General features: G+C 42.9%; 3 protein-coding genes across 4 annotated transcripts in view; 1 reads left to right on the forward strand and 2 right to left on the reverse strand.

The window, feature by feature from the left end:
- The window catches only part of LOC107076098 (butyrophilin subfamily 1 member A1-like), a 244,514-nt gene that overhangs the window by 219,282 nt on the left and 6,230 nt on the right, over window positions 1–19,002 (reverse strand). The window lies entirely within an intron of this gene.
- LOC138238055 (butyrophilin subfamily 1 member A1-like) overlaps window positions 1–19,002 on the forward strand; it is a 143,387-nt gene that overhangs the window by 32,220 nt on the left and 92,165 nt on the right. The window lies entirely within an intron of this gene.
- LOC138238056 (butyrophilin subfamily 2 member A2-like) overlaps window positions 7,897–19,002 on the reverse strand; it is a 223,328-nt gene continuing 212,222 nt past the window's right edge. The window contains exons 11-12 of one of the 2 annotated variants that reach the window (XM_069187884.1): window positions 11,510–11,522; window positions 8,625–8,737 (exon numbers count right to left, since the gene is read on the reverse strand). In XM_069187884.1, coding sequence (XP_069043985.1) covers window positions 8,716–8,737; window positions 11,510–11,522 — 35 coding nt within the window. In that variant the 3' untranslated portion in view covers window positions 8,625–8,715. Of the gene's footprint in view, window positions 8,738–11,509; window positions 11,523–19,002 lie in introns of both variants that reach the window. The other variant, XM_069187883.1, reaches the window with a different exon arrangement.

Consider the following 19,002-nt stretch of genomic DNA (forward strand, 5'->3'; position numbering starts at 1 on the left):
CAGTACATTAACACTGCACTGAGAGAGAGAGGGGTTAATACAGACACACTGACTGGACACTCCAGTACATTAACACTGCACTGAGAGAGAGAGGGGTTAATACAGACACACTGACTGGACACTCCAGTACATTAACACTGACCCAGTTCCATCCTTCATGATGATCAGAGATCTGTATCTCAGAATGAAGACACTAGAGCACCTCAATGACCGTTACTGTGTTTTGCTTTGTTGCCTGAATATTGTGTTTTAAAGAAGAAGCAGGAGATTTCAGTGTCTGGAGGTCTGGGTACCTGCTGTAGGTCCAGCGATCCGGTACAGAGGTTGTCAGCTGAAGAGACGTTCACACACGCGGTGATCGCTGTGGACACTTGCTGGAGAGTGTTCTCACCTGACAGTATGGGGACACATGGGAGATCTTAGCTTTCAAGAGAAAGTGGGAAAATGTAACCTCTCCCACTTCCTGACTCATCTACCTGGCACTGAGTGTGGAGAAATCTTGGTCCTGTCACCCCGCCTCCAGGATAGAGGTGTAAGAAAGGGACGTGTTTTGATATTTGATATTACCAGTACTCAGAAAGAGCAATTTTATCTGCTGAGGTTCTACACATTATTCAAGGGTGAGCCGTGTAGTTCAGAATGAGATTGTGATGGAAATTAAAGATTAAGGAAGCTGTAGTGTCATCTAGTCCTTCAATGTAAATTGCAATGAGTAAACAGGAGCATGTGTAAATGAGTGGAGTGCATGGATAAACAGTAAAACACCCCTGTCCACATTGGGGTACAGGGGAACCCCAGGCCAAAGAACATTTATATCCAGGCAGTTGTGCAAGCTAGACCAGTCTGTGTGAAAAACATTTATCAAAAGTAACGGCGCCATCTACACTGGGGAACTGGGAACCCCAACCCCAGGTACCAGGTATTTTGTATGAAGAACCTTGATTAAAAGCACTGTCCACACTGGGGGGTCTGTGTTCCACTCTGTGACCTCAGAACTTGACCTCGTACCCCAGACTCACCTGTCCCAGCTGCATTGCCCCAGCCAGTGACCCAACACTGAGCTCCAGTAGGGAATGAGACTCTCTCCCCAGCCAGGCAGATGGGCTGGATGTAGTCAGTGAAGGAGACCATGGCGTTCAGTTTCAGGAGGGCGATGTTGGTGCCACCGAGCTGGCTGGTTTGGACACTCTGGACCCCCAGGGATCTCTCCAAGGGGTTTGAGCCGTTCTGCTTCAGTCTTCCCAGGATCACTGTCCACTCCCGGACAATCACAGGACCGGAGGGATATAGAGGAGGGAGTATAGATACACTGGACTGCACAATAGAGAAGAGAAACTTGCAGATACACAAGAGTGACGTTGACCTCATTGTCACTCAGTCTTAAGTCCTCTAACATTGTCTGGATTCCTGTTAGACTGTTTAAAAGAACCACATCGCTGTCAATCTCTTCCAATTAAATCCATCTATCTGGGTCTGAATTATATCCACTAATGTGGACTGTAAGTGTGTAAATTAAAAGTAAAACTCGTGACTCTTACTTTGGTAAGTCGTCATTGTTGCTCTCTGAAGGGGTTGTTCTGTTGTGTAACATTATTCCTGTCTTTTTGGCTCTGGTCATGGTCCTGACCTGGACTCAAGGTGTGTCCAATCATGTATGTATCAGTATCTGAAAATGACTCCGATCCTGAGACTCTCTATTAATATTCATGTTGTTCCGACCCCAAGTGTCTAGGGGTAAAGGGGTGTAACAGTTAGGATAATTTTGGAAGCAGGTGGGTTCTGGTGAGGGACTAGGAAGCGTGTCAACAAGGGTCGGTACAGAAGTGATGATTTTAAGGTGAATAAGTGAGTGGTATGTGATAGGACACAATAACACACAGGGAGAGGGAACTAGAGTTGTGCCAAAGATAAGAAAATAAACAAAATGGAGCTGGTTAAGAAAGTGATGGAAAGCTAACCTGACTACAGAAGAAAACCCGAAACGCACAGTCTTCGGCGTCTTCAACACCCTAGCTAACCTCCACTGACTACCCAAAACCACACAAGACAAACGGCACTCACCCGTACTAAACTAGTGTGACTAATACAAGAATCAACTATGTGTGTGCAAAATGTACCCAACAACCTGAACTAACTCTACACAGAAGTTGACAGAAATACATGTGAAGTACGAATACAAACGAGAGTAGACGAGTAACAGGGTACAAAAACACAGAGGTTGATGCAATAAGTGTGGGCAAGATAATGGCGAAATGAGGATAAACACAAAGGAAAGTACAAAGAGACGAACAGAAACCAGCAAAACATCAAAGCCGAAGCTATACAAAACAACGCCGACGCCAAGTGGGACCAAAGTCAAACGAAAGGCCTCTTCCTTCTGAGGGCCTCCATGTTTTATACTGAATAAGATGAGTTGTGATTGGTCGAGAAGCTAATTGAAGATGATGTCATCAGGAAACAGCGGTGTAATGATGGACCAATGGGGGAGGGAGAACAATCAAACAAGAAAACCACCCATAGACCACACACTGGGAAGTAACACTCTTTGTGATTGAATATATACCTATTGTACTCTGCCAACCCTCACTATTCAGTTTTATGTTTTAATAAATGTATCTCGTGTACTAGAATCCATGTGTGTGTTGCTATTTTCTAATAGCCATCAAAGAATCATCTTGTGATTTACTGCTACAATTAATTCACTGCACCAATTAATAACTGTCCCAGTAAATGCACAAAACCCCTACATTTACTGTAGGGGATGTTTCAGAGTGAGGATGGTGCAGATTGAAATGAAAGTCGATGGCACAGAGTAGTCAGTGTGAGAGGAGCACTGCAGGTTCTGTACACGAGCTGAGAGAAAGAAACAGCTCCCCTTGCTCTTCAATGTGTAGTGCAGTGTGCTTGCTTGTTAAGCTACAGTGCTGTGCATGCTGATCTGTGAACTTTTGCGATCTATCAGGTTGGTTGTGTATTTGATATGTGGTGCTCTGTGGTTTTGTACTTAAAAGCTTCCTGAGTAACAGCGATGGCTGCTAAAATGTCTGAATTAGAGTCTGTTGTAAGTACTCTCTCTAGCAGCGACAATCCTGACTACTGGGACAGTACTGTGAAGCTGAACTTTGATGAAATTGAGAAAATTCAGGCAGAACGTTTAGCTGAGGCAACGAACCAACTTACTAAGGAAGGTTCTGTGAACACAGTTCAGGTCCTGTCTAGGTTCACTCTAATCCCCAGTAGACAACTTGAATAGTCTTTGTCCAAGTTATCGAAGTTTCAAACGCTTCAGGGTGAACTGGAGAGGTATTAAACTGAGCTGGAGTTGAATTATTAGACCTAATCAAGGAAAAGAGAAAAGACAATGAACAATGTGAAAACCAACGCAGACGTTTCAGTGAAACTAGAGGACTTATCTGTTGAGACAACTGTCACTGAGAAGGCTAGGAGAGGACTGGAGGCGAGCCTGCCTGAAAAGGAAAGGGAACTGGAGAGTTGATATGAACGCAGCCATAAAACGTGCAAGGACTCGTTACACGTCAGTGAGGATGAAGATGCTCAGACAGGAACTGGATGCTGCCCTGCGGGAAGCCAAACAGTTGAGACAGAGCAGGCGTTCCTCACCGCGGAGCAGTCCGGAGCGCTCGGTGAACCGGGAGCGAAGGGGTCCGCCTGAGAGAGAGTTCTCCTGGCCAGGGTCATCGTGGGGTAGATCACCGAGCCCTGAACACTAGGGAGATTCAATTAGGGCACAGACCTCCTGACCACAATCTCCACCATCCCTGTGTCAGCGGAGAAGCTAGGAAAATGAACCTCCATTCGCTGAGACAGCTGGTGAAGGATATAGAGAGATTGGACCTGACAGTGTCAGAGAGTAATGTTGAGAGTTACATCAATGAGCTCAGGTACTCACTGCAGTTTGTGCCAGGTGCCACAGAACAAGAGAAGGTGCTGCTGGGGAGAGAAACAACCAGCAGAGCCGTACATGAGTGGATGGCTAGGCAGGGAAAGAGGTCTGTAATGAGCTGTGCCGAGCCCTGATCCAAGAGTACAGTGCGTTTATCAACCAGACATCTGCTGTAGCTGGCGCCCATCATGGTAACCAAGAGAGAGCTGAGTCCCCTCGGGAATATAACAAGAGAGACTTAGATACACTTAGTTTGCAGGGCAAAATTATGAGGCTTGTGAAGAGAATGTAAATTTCAAGGACTTATTCCTTTCCAATCTCCACCAGTATTTTAAGTCAATCCCGAAAGACACAGGCAGCCAATGAAATGACACAGGTGAAATGTCCTCAGATTTTCTCTTTTTGGTTAAAATTATTGCTGCTGCAGTTTGAACAAGCTGCAGGCGACTCATCTTTCCTTGGCATTTGGGCTGTCGCCAGAAAACTCCCAGTCACTGCTGAGGGACAATCTTTTTCCAATTACAGAATTACAGTTGTATACTGTTTAGACTTTTAATAATTTTAAACTGTGTATTACAGCATGTTAAACATTAAACTGATTGAAAAGTAAGTATATTTTAGAAAAGCAAGATTTCTCAGTTGGACGAAAGTACACAACCTTCCACCTTCTTCGGAAATATTTTAATTATGCATAGATATTTGGTCCATCAAAGTCTTTAACTTGTTAATTTACAGTGGGTTGTGCTTTTAATGTGCTTGTTCCAACATAATAAAGCTTATAAGGAACAAGTAATAGGTTTATTCCATGCTGAAAAGAGAAGAAATAAAACACAACGTTTCGACTGTGGAACAACTGACCCTCCAGGACAAACCCTGATCTGACAGGAGGGTCAGACTGAGCAACAGAACCACTTCCCTCCAGGACAAACCCTGATCTGATGGGGAGAAGAGTTGGTTCAACACAGACAGAAGAGCTCACAGCAGTAAAACACATCTTCATCTGTTTATTAAGAGATGTGCAGTTTTTGTTAGAAAATGTGGTTCTGTTCAGTTTTCAACTGATAGAAGTACCAGTGATATTAAGGAGAAAAATTTTTGCAGAGTCTATAATATTTAGGCCGACTCACGTGTTCAACAAAAATATATTGCCTTTTCAAAGACCATAACAAGCCACACAGAAAACTGCATATTTTGGTTACAGAAATAAAACTAATTTAGCTGACCAGTAAACTGAGGTCACCTGTAGCCTCATATGTCTTATTTGTGATTAACTGGCCATGTTCACTTTAAAGCTGCACCTCTAAGTGGAGTTTTAAATCTGCAGTATTGCTGTGATTTGCACTGACTTTCTTTGGACACAACCTGCAGACATGATGTTGCTTGTGGATCCTTGGAACTTGAGCTTTCATCAAGGCCCTAAAGCCAGTGTTTGAGATACAGAAGGTGTTTCTAAGCTACTCTTAGTTTTAGTCAGTGTTAAATTACTTGAGAATAATAGACTACTTGCACAGGTTGTGAATTGTTTAAAAAAAACTTTATGGTAGAAAAAAATGTCCATTTATGGTGGACTGCTTTTTAATTCATGTATGTGAAGACACTGTAATCATTTTACTTTGATTCAGTCTTTAAAATTCAAAATGATTATTGTACTATATAACATTGATTCATGTATAACCACATTACTTCATATGTAAAAGCATTATTTAGGCAAGAAACCAGCAAAAACCAGAGTTCACAGGTTTATTTACTGGGTGATCAAAATCTTGATAGGAGTCTCAGAGCAACGTCCTGCACAGCTTCTCTCCTGGACGTGTCCTGTGAGTCTATGAGTTCTTCTACTTCTCCTTTCCTGAACACACAGGGGATACAGCACCTCAACACCATCAAAGACAGACCACTAACATGACCAGTGGGAGGTCCTGATTGCTAACTACAGAAATGTCATTGACAGACACAGAAAAACATCATACATTTTGCAAAAACATTTGCACTTTAAAAACAGAAAAACTATGTTTTAACTGTGCATCTCTCAATGTAACATTATAGAACCAATAACTGAACTGAGACTTTACTGTACAGACTGCTTCACGAGATACAGATTCTTTAGATTCACTGTGGGACACTCCCTTCAGACTTAAGAGACTCAGTTCCTTCAGCCTGTCAGTATAGGACACTCCCTTCAGTCTAAAGAGACTCAGTTCCTCCAGCCTGTCAGTGTGGGACACTCCCTTCTGACTAAAGAGACTCAGTTCCTTCAGCCTGTCAGTATAGGACACTCCCTTCAGTCTAAAGAGACTCAGTTCCTCCAGCCTGTCAGTGTGGGACACTCCCTTCTGACTAAAGAGACTCTGTTCCTTCAGCCTGTCAGTGTGGGACACTCCCTTCAGTCTAAAGAGACTCAGTTCCTCCAGCCTGTCAGTGTGAGACACTCCCTTCAGTCTAAAGAGACTCAGTTCCTTCAGTCTGTCAGTGTGGGACACTCCCTTCAGACTAAAGAGACTCAGTTCTTCCAGCCTGTCAGTGTGGGACACTCCCTTCAGTCTAAAGAGACTCAGTTCCTCCAGCCTGTCAGTGTGAGACACTCCCTTCAGTCTAAAGAGACTCAGTTCCTCCAGCCTGTCATTGTGGGACACTCCCTTCAGACTAAAGAGACTCAGTTCCTAAAGTCTGTCAATATCTATTAATCATAGTCACTTTCTAGTCACAAACATTTAATTTAGTCTAGTGGACTAAATTTTAATTATAATTATTTAATTATGATAAGTCTTACTTTTAATTATAATAAGTATTTTAGTTGAGACCCGTCTGATATGGAACAGACCTTTCACAACATTGTTTTTACAACATTTTAGTCATAGAGACATTTTAGTCAAGCAGTTGAATTTATTTGTATAATAAAATGTATTTCTAAGAGAATAACTGAACAGCTCGAAGTTTGATATTCATTTTGTCAACAGTGTTTTCCCGCGGTACAGCACTGCCTCGCAAAGTGAACAAAGTGAAATATTTCAAATGTGGTCGGAGATGCAGTATTAGGAGTCCTAACTGGAAGCTTTTCAGTTTGTTCTGAGAGTTTGGATTGAGCACTGGGATTAAAACAAAAGTGGCAAACAAGTAACGCATTGTACCGCGTTTTGTTCCAGGACAGAGTCGCAGAGGAACAAAAATAAGCGAAATGAAATATATATATACTGTACAGTACTGTACAGTACTGCCAAAGTTACAAAAATAATCCCTCAGATAATGACGTTGATCCTATTGAACAGATTAAGTGCCGAAGCAGTGCAGTAAACTCCCAGTGCAGTCTCTCGTGTTTTGGGTTAGTTTATATATATTAAACACAGTAGAACACAACAGCAGGAATGAGTTTAACTTCACTTCTTACTAGAACAGCAGGTCTGTCGCCATCTTCTAACCCGCTTGCTCTAGGGAACGTCTCAAAATTACCACACTAACCAGCGCACAAGGGAGTGTGTTAAAACTACCTCTCACGACACAGTCCCTCTGTGGACAGAGAATCGTCCACATGAAATGTCCAAACGGCAGGACGGAAGACAAGACTGACACGGAGCCCAGGTTTCTGTCTCTGAAGAAAAAAAAACTGCCTCTGGCTTTCATATGAAGGAAAGCAGAGCTTTCACTGGCCCATTACCAAACTTTATAGGAAATAAAATAGAGAAAAGACTAGAAAACAATCAGAGATCAAATAAAACGTCTCTCACAAACCACCACAGTAAAAATAAACCCCAAACGAACATAAAATACTGAATATAGTCATGTATCCCTGTATTAAAGGGAGCCGGGTATTAGACTGGCTATAGCTGGTAACAGAATCAGCACTGCCTGCAAACTACAACTCCCATAACCCCCCTGAGCCACTTCCTGTCTGCGTCACAGTCCCTGTTCCTCCTGGCTGTGGTGACGTCAGCGGGTCCCTCCCCGTTCTGGCAGCTTCACAGTCACCGGCGCGCGCAAGAGAGACTCACACGGGATTTCATTTTTAAAGTTTATTTTCTCAAAAATTAGAAAAAAACACAGCAGGGTTTCCAGAGATATTTACAAGTCAGGAGTACAGCAGGCTGGTAGCGCGTTATCTCGCTCTCTCTCGTACATGTTATTTTTCCCTGTTTAAATGTGTTATAGTAAATTAAAAAATTTAAACACCACACAACATCATCATTTCTACAATTACTACTATATTTCTGACCTCACCTCACTGCCCGTCAGTAAAGCCGTCTCCCAGTGTGAGCAGTGGACAGAGAGCTGGGAGAGAGTCAGCCTGTGTTCATGAGTCAGTGACGGGTTTAATCTCCACACTGACAGCAGGCAGCAGCTCAAGGTCTTTATACTGATCCAGAGTCCAGAAGACAGGATAGATCTTCTTCCCCTGAGGGAAGACCATGTCAGTGAAAGTGTAGACATGAGCTCTGGACTCCACTGTGTAAAAGGAGACCTTCCTCTCCTCAATATCCACACACACCCCCAGCTTCCTGGGCCGCAGACTGAGGGGGAGACGGGTCTCAGGGGCAGTGAGAGCAGAGAAAACAGACCGGTAAGAGTCCAGACACCAGTAACCCTGCTGGGGAGAGAAGCTGAACCTCCCTTTCCTCTTTGCAGACTCTCTGGTCACTCCTATTATCCACCAGTCATTCACCTCCACCTCCCAGTAGTGTCTCCCTGAGGTGAAGGCCTCCCTGCTCACGACACAGGGCTCTTCATCAAATCTGTGAAGATTGTCAGAGAGACTCTTCCTCTCTCCCCATCTCACTCTCTTCCCATCCTCAGACAGGCTGAGCCAACAGTGAGCTGTATCAGGGTCCAGAGTCACAGCAGCTGGGGAATAAAACACAAACATCACAACAGGCTCCTGCCGATCACAGTCCAACTCAACTCCATCAGACTGTGAAATGTCTTTGTCCCCAAACACACCGAGAGAGAAACACCAGTCAATTACTAATGACTGCTCTTCCCTTCCAGAGAAACGACATCTTCTTCACTGTTTCACTAGTGTCACACATGGGAGTGATCCCAATATCCTCTAAATACAAACATTAAACACTTGTTTTCACCACGACAAAACTTTATTTTTTTAAACGACATTATAATTAATTATTATTAATAATTTATTAATTATTAATAAACACAGGACCGACCGGACTGCAGGAGAAACTACAGCCCGACCACTCGCTTTCAAACACTTCACAACCCACCACAGCGACCTGTATACTGTAAGAAACTGGACAGCCTGTCTGTTAAACCGGTTTATTTCAAATCCCAGTTCAGCAGCTTGTTCATCTTCTCTAAGACCATTTTCCTGACGACGCAGAATAAAAAAGTGCTGAATTCAAAGACTGCGTAATACTCGTTTTTAGAAAAAAATATAATTGAAAAAGCAAAACCTTGCTGAAATAAAGGACTTCACACTTTGAACATGTGAAGAAATATCTAAAGTATTCAAATTAAACAGAAATAATAATAATAATTTCTGATAGGAGACAGTAGGAGCAGTATTAACTCTTAATTCTTAATTCTTAATACTGAATAAATACTCTCCCTTTGTCTGCCTGTCAATTTAGTGAAAATCAAAGAGTTTCCTCTCAGGTCTTATTTTTTTCTTTACTCCTGGAGTCTAGAAAGGCTGACGCACCTACTGTACCTACATGAATTTATAAAAACCTGCATAATGCTCATTTTTTACAGAAAAAATATAATGGAAAGAACAAAACCTTGTCAAATCTAAGAAAACCCACCATACTTACTTTGAAAATGCCAATAAATATCCAAAGTGTTCAATTTAAAGCAGAAATAACACATCCAGAAACCCGGAGAGAAAGACGAGAGAAACAGAGGCGCTCATACTGACTTCAGACCGCTCGCGCTCACTGTCCGCCTCTCTGATAGGGCACACCAGCTGTCAATCAGTGAGCTCTGACCACTGACAGACGGGGGGCGGGGCTTATACATGTTCAACGCGAATGTGGGGTTTTAATCGCTCTTTCGTTGATCTCCCTGTCAATCAAGTGACGATCAAAGACTCTTATCAGCTCTTATTTTTTTACTCCTGTAGCCTAGAAAGCCTGACGCAGATACCTGCATGAATTTATAAAAACACCTGACTCATTTCTAGACAGGGAGCCCCAGTAGTTCTGTGATGATGAAGGGCGCCCACTCCTGGACAAGAGTGGAAACCGCAGCCTGATCCCTGAAGCCCACATGACAACATCTTCCACTGATATTTCACACTTGTTCTGTGTAGAACAGGACACAGTGTCAAACATTGACTTACTCCACAGGAGAGTCTATCAGTCTGGAAACACAGACACCCTCTAGATCACTCCTGTTTGAAATAATGTCTCCAATATCACAGGCAAACACCCCAATACACACTCACTCTGGTGGGACTAGTGAAATAATATTGACACTCCAGTGTCATTCTTAGTGAAACACACCACTGGGTCTCTTAAGGACCTGGACCATGTGAGAACACCAGCTGGGCTGGAGAGAAAGACCCCAAAGTTATTACCCCTGGCCAGTAAGAAGAGCCCTACAGCCCCAGTAAATACCCCTCTTAAACTAACCATGAGCACCTGACTCCGACATGTCTGAGCTGCTCTGAGGAAAACAGGCCACAGAAACACTGACTGACTTCATGTCACTGAAACACTGTCAATAAATACAGATCAGAATGAATTACCCCCTGTCCTGAGAGGAGGGCAATTCTCAGCTCAATACTCTACTGCTCCTTCCTTTCATAGTGCTGGCATGAGTAACTGAACTTCTTATTTTGGCAGGAAATACATTATTTATTGTATTACTCTTGGCCTAGGAACAGTCCCTTAATTCAAATTACATATCCCCAACTGTTATAGTAGTTTTTTTCACACATAAATTCTTAGACACACAGTCACTGTGTCACACTACGGAGATAAAGACCTGTCTGATATGGAAACACAGAAGCTAAATTTACTCCCCCTGCCCTGTGAAGACAAACCCAAATCTGAGGTAAAAACCCCAATCTCTACTGACAATAGTGATTAATGAACTGATATTGAAATGACTGATCTATTTCTGAGACAAACACCCCACTGAGTCTCTTACTGAACCCCCATCACTGCAGCCTGTCTCAGTAGAGCTCACAGCTCTCAGGTTTATTCCCAGATCAATCACAGCCTCAGGGAGCGCAGTGGGAAGAGTCTTATATCCTATTTACAGTGTAGAGACAGCAGCAGCAGAGTGGGGAAAAGACAAACAAACAAAGTACAGCTGCAGTATCCCTGGAAAAGCAATGCAAAAGAGGGAAGAAACATAAATGATGAAAAAGGCCACTAACTGTACAAAAAGAAAAATAATCCTTACCATGGAGAAAAACACAAAAATAATCCTTATATTGCCAAAAACCCTCACCTGACTTCCAAGGATTTAGCACCAGCTTTAAAGCCCTTTAAGAGAGACAGTGCTTCTCTTGTGCCTTCAGACAAGCCTGACCAGACCTGCCTTCACTCCCCTTTTATACACTGCAGGGCTGTATAGACTGAAACACACACTGAGACTGGGGAGCATACGGGGAAAAACATTCATGCCCAGATGAAAATAAACTTTTCTTACTTGATACATCCTCCTGTAAATCAGGATATATAAAAACAGAAAAAAATGTGGTTTGTTGTATGTTCTGTGTTTTGGCCCAGTCTTACAAGACTTACGGTAATCAGGAAAAAGGGCACAGCTGTTAGGAGACATACGGTAGTTAAACAGGTACAGGCAGCAAAAATTGTCCCCAGGTACCAGGACTGGTTTACAGGGATTCAAATCTAGTTTATGTCATTTTCAGATAGGAAACTGGTTTTTAAACATGGAGTGGGAAGAATTTTTTTTAAAACCTAGAGTAAGAGAGAGAGAGACAGAAGACAACAAGCTGCAGGAGAGCCCAGAGTAAGAGAGAGAGAGACAGAGGACAACAAGCTGGAGGAGAGCCCAGAGTAAGAGAGAGAGACAGAGGACAACAAGCTGCAGGAGAGCCCAGAGTAAGACAGAGAGAGACAGAGGACAACAAGCTGCAGGAGAGCCCAGAGTAAGAGAGAGACAGAGGACAACAAGCTGCAGGAGAGCCCAGAGTAAGAGAGAGAGAGACAGAGGACAACAAGCTGCAGGAGAGCCCAGAGTAAGAGAGAGAGAGACAGAGGACAACAAGCTGGAGGAGAGCCCAGAGTAAGAGAGAGACAGAGGACAACAAGCTGCAGGAGAGCCCAGAGTAAGAGAGAGAGAGACAGAGGACAACAAGCTGCAGGAGAGCTCAGAGTAAGAGAGAGAGACAGAGGACAACAACCTGCAGGAGAGCCCAGAGTAAGACAGAGAGAGACAGAGGACAACAAGCTGCAGGAGAGCCCAGAGTAAGAGAGAGAGAGACAGAGGACAACAAGCTGCAGGAGAGCTCAGAGTAAGAGAGAGAGACAGAGGACAACAACCTGCAGGAGAGCCCAGAGTAAGACAGAGAGAGACAGAGGACAACAACCTGCAGGAGAGCCCAGAGTAAGACAGAGAGAGACAGAGGACAACAAGCTGCAGGAGAGCCCAGAGTAAGAGAGAGAGAGACAGAGGACAACAAGCTGCAGGAGAGCCCAGAGTAAGAGAGAGAGAGACAGAGGACAACAAGCTGTGGTAGAGCCCAGAGTAAGAGAGAGACAGAGGACAATGACCGACACTAACAGAAAGATTACAGCAGCTGAGAAATGAGCAGAGACTGTACAAGGACTGGTTTACAGGGATTCAAATCTAGTTTATGTCATTTTCAAATAGGAAACTGGTTTTTAAACATGGAGTGGGAAGATATTGTTTTAAAACCCAGAGTAAGAGAGAGAGAGACAGAGGACAATAAGCTGCAGGAGAGCCCAGAGTCAGAGAGAGAGAGATAGAGGACAACAAGCTGCAGGAGAGCCCAGAGTAAGAGAGAGAGAGAGAGAGAGAGAGAGGGACAACAAGCTGCAGGAGAGCCCAGAGTAAGAGAGAGAGAGAGAGAGACAGGGGACAACAAGCTGCAGGAGAACCCAGAGTAAGAGAGAGAGAGAGAGACAGGGGACAACAAGCTGCAGGAGAGCCCAGAGTAAGAGAGAGAGAGAGAGAGAGAGAGAGAGAGAGACAACAAGCTGCAGGAGAGCCCAGAGTAAGAGAGAGACAGAGGACAACAAGCTACAAGAGAGCCCAGAGTAAGAGAGAGACACAGAGGACAATGACCGACACTAACAGAAAGATTACAGCAGCTGAGAAATGAGCAGAGACTGTATTTTTTATATTTTCTGTACTACAAAAGGTGAAGATGTGCCTGTCATTTTATTCAGGTATAACGGTCATGTACCCTAGGATTTGGACAGCTGATACTGATGTTACTGGCTCTGCTCCTGATTCCTCCTGATATTTCACATTTATTCTCAAAATCCAGGGTCACAGGCTCTACAAAATTCAGCCTGAAGACCCTCACAAAGGAGTGACACTGATTAAGGAGTGAACAGAGCTCACAGGACATGGCCTTTGGGTAGAACGAGTTTTGGAACACCTTCAGCCCCTCTGGAAGAACTTTCTGCTGGCCACTATGTGAAGATCTCTTAAGGATCCCAATAGGATTTCATGTACTACTTTACAGACGTGACACTGAAATATATCTTCTATTTACCTACCAGGAACAACCAATTAACACTAAAGAGATCGTCTGAGAGTGTATTCAATAACCTCTGACACGAGGGCTTAAAACAGCCCCTGTGTCATCAAGAGGAAACAGACCTACCTGCAGCACTGCACAGCCACTGCCATTCTGAAACACAGAGATACAGACACTGTTAATCACAGACACACACTGGAACACAGAGATACAGACACTGTTAATCACAGTCACACACTGGAACACAGAGACACAGACACTGTTAATCACAGTCACACACTGGAACACAGAGATACAGACACTGTTAGTCACAGTCACACACTGGAGTACAGAGATACAGACATTGTTAATCACAGTTACACACTGGTAATAAAATGTCAGTACAATCAGTGCTGTCAGATAGCAGAGTTTCACACGGTGTACATACGTGATTTAGGAGCTCGCTTCACAGCATCTGCAGAAAGAGAGAGTAGATCTTTATTGTATTAAAGACCATTCTTGCTTCTTACCTGTTATTATAGCAGAGTTTATCCTACAGTCTGCAGTCAGTTCATTTCAGGATCCCCAGTCTCCACTGCAGTGTGGATCAGAGTGTCAGTGAGTTTGAGCAGCAGTGGCTGTAAGACTGGAGTTTCACTCAATAAGACACACAGACACATCACAGGACACCCTGGAGTCTGGTGCTTGAGCCATTGAGAGATGAAAAATAAACAGTCTGCTGTTAACAACAGTGAGGAATATTTCAAATTTAAAGACCAATCATTGATACTGAATTCTGTTCCTTGTTCAGTCAGATGAGTGAAAGTGTTGGCAATTCTCACACAGCCTGAGCGACCCATCCCCACAGTGACCAGTATCACTGCCTGAGATACAGTGATGTCCTGCTCACTGGTCACACTGCCTGATCTCTGGACATCAGCTGGACAGTGAGAGATGACCAGTCACACACCATGGTGAGCACATCTCCACACCAGGCCTGATCCAGGAAGACTGACACACAGACAGTATCAGTCTGACACAGACAGGGCCCCAGCTGGCCCAACACAAGCAGTCAGAGCAGCTGTGTTGTTCCAGCACTACAGACACTGTGTGTAACAGCAGGACACAGGCAGGACCCCCACAGTGTCAAGATACAGGCTGTTCACTCAGAACAGGGGGCTGATGGCCTGTTGTCTTCACTGTCTCTTTTTTTAGACTGAGCTCCATTGTAAAATTATTCAGTAATTTCTGTCTTAGGGAATAAATATTCAGAAGGTCTTGTAAAGTGGCTCAACATCAGCTACACTTCGGAATGCAGTTTCATAGTTATACACAGTGCACAGGAAAGTTATACACAGTACATTTCGGCTAAGAACAGTTTTTTTTCTTTGCATGTTGCCAGCCTAGAGCTTTATAAAATTTAAAACACCAGACAGCTTTATGACTTAAGAAGACAGTTTGAGACTACAGATCACTCACCCAGTTCTCTCTGAAGCAAGTTGTTCACTGAAAATAATAAAGACACTCATTAGATATTCTAGTGTACGAAACAAGACACAAAGATAATACTTTATACCGATCTGTTTAACTACAAAATATCAAAACAAAAGATTATTTTTTCTTCTATACACTGGCTAAAATATATTAAAATCTGTTATTTTAAAAAATCAAAAAGGCTTTTTGAATGTGTACTTGAATCTTTGAAGTAGAGGGCTTTAAAGTATTTCACAACGCAGCCGATACAAAACATTCAAAATAATATTTACTTACCATTTAATGTCCATAGAATTTCCTGTTCTGTAAGAACCAAAAAGAGTCAGTAACACTGATACAGGCTCCTGCACTGACACAAGTATTTAAAGAATAAATAATAACACTAACACATTAGCCTGATATAATTAATATAATGCCATTCAGATTACTTCAGCGTTTCTCCGCTGTAACAGTCAGCAACACTAATATAGGCTCCTGCACTGACACCAGTTTTAAAGAGTCACTCTAATATAATTAAAAAACACCTCCTTCTGTGGATCTGCTCAACACTGATTATTCTCCTATCAGCTGATGAGGTGGTGATTTTCTCATCTCAAGATGAGAAAGATGAGTCCTTCTGTTTGTGAAGTGATGTTCCTTTAAGATCTGCTGTGCTGAATCCTGCTGTTTTACTTGCATGAGCTGTATCAGACAGACTGGAGAAGATCCTGTCTTGACTGGTGTCTAGAGTGATGTGTTCAGTAGACTGTGACCCTGATATATTAACATCAGATGTATCAGACAGGGTGGAGAAGATCCTGTACTGACTGGGGTCTAGAGAGGTGTGTCCAGTAGACTGTGTGACCCTGATATATTAACAGCAGCTGTATCAGACAGGCTGGAGGAGATCCTGTACTGACTGGGGTCAAGACTGATGTGTTCAGTAGACTGTGTGACCCTGATATATTAACAGCAGCTGTATCAGACAGGCTGGAAAAGATCCTGTTGTTGACTGTAGTCCAGAGTGATGTGTTCAGTAGAGTGTGTGGACCCTGTCGTCACTCCTCCCAAAACACTGCCACACTCTTAACAGCTCTTCAGAGCTGATCGGTACTACACAAGTCAGAGCAGAAAGAGCCCCAGTCCTGAGGAACAGCTCCTCTCCTCAGTTCACACTGTCTCTCTCTCTCTCTGGCACAGGCTGAGTGAGGTTCTCTAGAGCTTCCAGAGTGGGCTCACTGAGACAGAGCAAACCACAGCAGGGATCTTCTCTACTGGGCTCACTGGTTGGGATGAGTGTGTGTGCAGCTTGTGAGATGTGTGTATTTGGATTAAGAGAATTATTAAAATTTGAATGAATACACAATTTATTACAAGTAAAGATTGTTTCTTTAGGCCAGCATCTAAGAGAAGATTCAGTTGCATGAAAAGAGTTTTACAAAGTGCTCAATATAGCTGCTGAAATATAGAGAGTGGATCTGGCCAAGTGTTAGAGTTTTTCCACAGGAACACTGAACACACTCTGTTCTGAAATCACCATAACCCCTAACCCACTCTTCTCCAAGGGGTAAGGGAAAGGATGGAGCCCAGCAGGAAGATTCTGGATATGTGGCTGCTGTGAGTTTCCACACAGCTGAAAAGTTCAGATGTTCACTGTTATCTGTAGATGCTGATGAACCAACTCCTGACAGCGTTAAAACTCACCTCCACTGGATAAACACTCACATCTGAAGAGAGAGAGGTGTTTTAACCCTGGAAGGGGTGGTTCTGTAACTGTAAGGAAAGCTGTTGTGGGCCGGTACTGGTTCTGACTGATAGGAATATATCCTGTATCCTACAGTATAGATCTGCCAATATAGCCTACTCTGAGAAGATGATCTCCTCGGATCTTCAGTTCTGGACATGGTGTCTGTACACTGAATCCTGTTATCAAGAGTAGGTGTCCTTTGTTGCTGAAACACTGTCATATAGTGGGACTTTAAACCCATCCCTACACAAACATTTGCACAAATGAATATGTATATATAATGAGCACATACTGTCCATTCTTCTCCACTGGATCACCAGAAGTACTGATGCTGCTACAGTAACAGCTGCTGTTAGGAAGAGAGCCACCATCCATCCAGAGGGAGCAGAGAAATAGTCTCCTGGAAAACAGGACAGGAGTGTTATCCAACAGAAGCTGACGGATCAATAGCCGTGTGTTTTACTGTCAGCGTGAAATTAGATTTATATGTAATTTACAACAAACAGCCATCTCGAATGTCCACTAAAGCACTCATTAGTGTAAAGCACACTGCAGTATGTAAACGTCTGTTCTGGTGTCCCGAATTTCACTGCTCAAACCAGATTTCTAGGCAGTACTGGCATTGCCTTAGATGTTACTGAAACAGTGGCTTCATTTAAATGGTTTTTCTTTTCAGTATAATGATCATGTCTTGAAAATCTAGCTATTTATATGTTATATAAACTTAAGCACTGTAAAATGTATACCAAGCTACCTGTTTAAACTGAAATGTGGCTTTACAGTGTTCTTTTTCTAAAAAGGTGATAATATACCATGAATAAAGCCTGGATCAGACCTTCATTTTTTAAATCTGTCTGGTTTCACTGAAATTCTCAGAAAACGTGGAATCAAAACAACAATTGCTGATACATTGTTGAGGAATTCCTCATACAGATGCATACAGTACCTCAACAATAACAAGGGAAATTGCAATATTAATAAATTCAATGTATTGATCTAAACATAGTGGAGAGTGTACCAGTTACAATGATTCTGATGGTACGCAGCAAAGTCATTCAAATACTTCTAAAAAAATTAAATAAAATTGTTTTCTCAATGATTTTATACAGAATTACAAAATTCTGTATACAGTATGTAATTAAAAATGATAATTCTATTAGTGTTATACAGTATTGTGACATACAGTATCGTATTTGGAGTTGTGCATAAATATTGTACTTGATGAAGCTGTTGCTAGTACAGTGTTCAGTGTTATGCGATATGAATAGCACAGGAAAGCATAATGGATTAATAATTTAAAAATAACATTTAAAATTCTGACAGCCACACCACACAGTGGTATTTTAAGGATTAAGAGCACCACCTAGGAGTTTACAGATAAGTGCAGTCCTGCATCAGAATATTTAAAAAAATAAGAAAGCAATGCGCTGGAGTCCATGCACCACAGTAAACCTGACACCCCGTGTCTAGATGGCTGCTTGTGTAATGCAAACCGTTTTAAACAACAATAAAGTTAACTGCATAATCCCCTAAGTATCACGCTTACAGGCTGCATAGACAACAATCAGATTGAATACATTTTAATCTTAAATTGTCAGGATGAATTAACACTTTATTACCTTAATAAATTAACACGTACACACATTCAATACTTGTCATTAATTCATGAATATGAATTATGTGAGCATTACGCAGCAGAGTATTAAGCTTTGAGTGATGATAATAGTTTCCTAGTGCAGGTTGTGCTCAGTGGCCCAGGTGTGTTATATCCTGGGTGTGTATTATACCTCAGCTGTGTTGCAGGTGTGTCTCCAGTGTTCATGTTTAATACTCACTGGGTATGTGGAGCTGAGATTTCCAGTCTGGCTCAGGCTGTGTGCTTCTCACCAGGCAGGAGAAGATGTTGGACTCCTGTTTGACTGGGATGTAGCTGCTGACACTGAGGAACCCCTGACTGTCCGTGTCCACTGTGGGGGGCTGTGATGTCACCTCGTTTCCATCCCTGTCTGTCCAGATCACTGCAGGTTGAGGGAACCAGCCCTCTGATCTGCACAGCAGCTGGGCCTGATCTCCTCCAGGGGAATGGAGAGACACTGAGGGCTGGGAGCCCAGGGCTGTGGGTTCGACACAACAGGAGATATTTCACAGCTGATAAAAGCACACTGGAGTAAATGTAGCTGTCTTATTTTTTTGTCATCAGAGCACACAGAGAAATGATACTGTTTCAATACTCCAGTACGCCCCCTGAGC

This window comes from Lepisosteus oculatus, chromosome 4 (genome assembly GCF_040954835.1).
Source record: "Lepisosteus oculatus isolate fLepOcu1 chromosome 4, fLepOcu1.hap2, whole genome shotgun sequence".
NCBI classification, from domain to species: domain Eukaryota; kingdom Metazoa; phylum Chordata; class Actinopteri; order Semionotiformes; family Lepisosteidae; genus Lepisosteus; species Lepisosteus oculatus.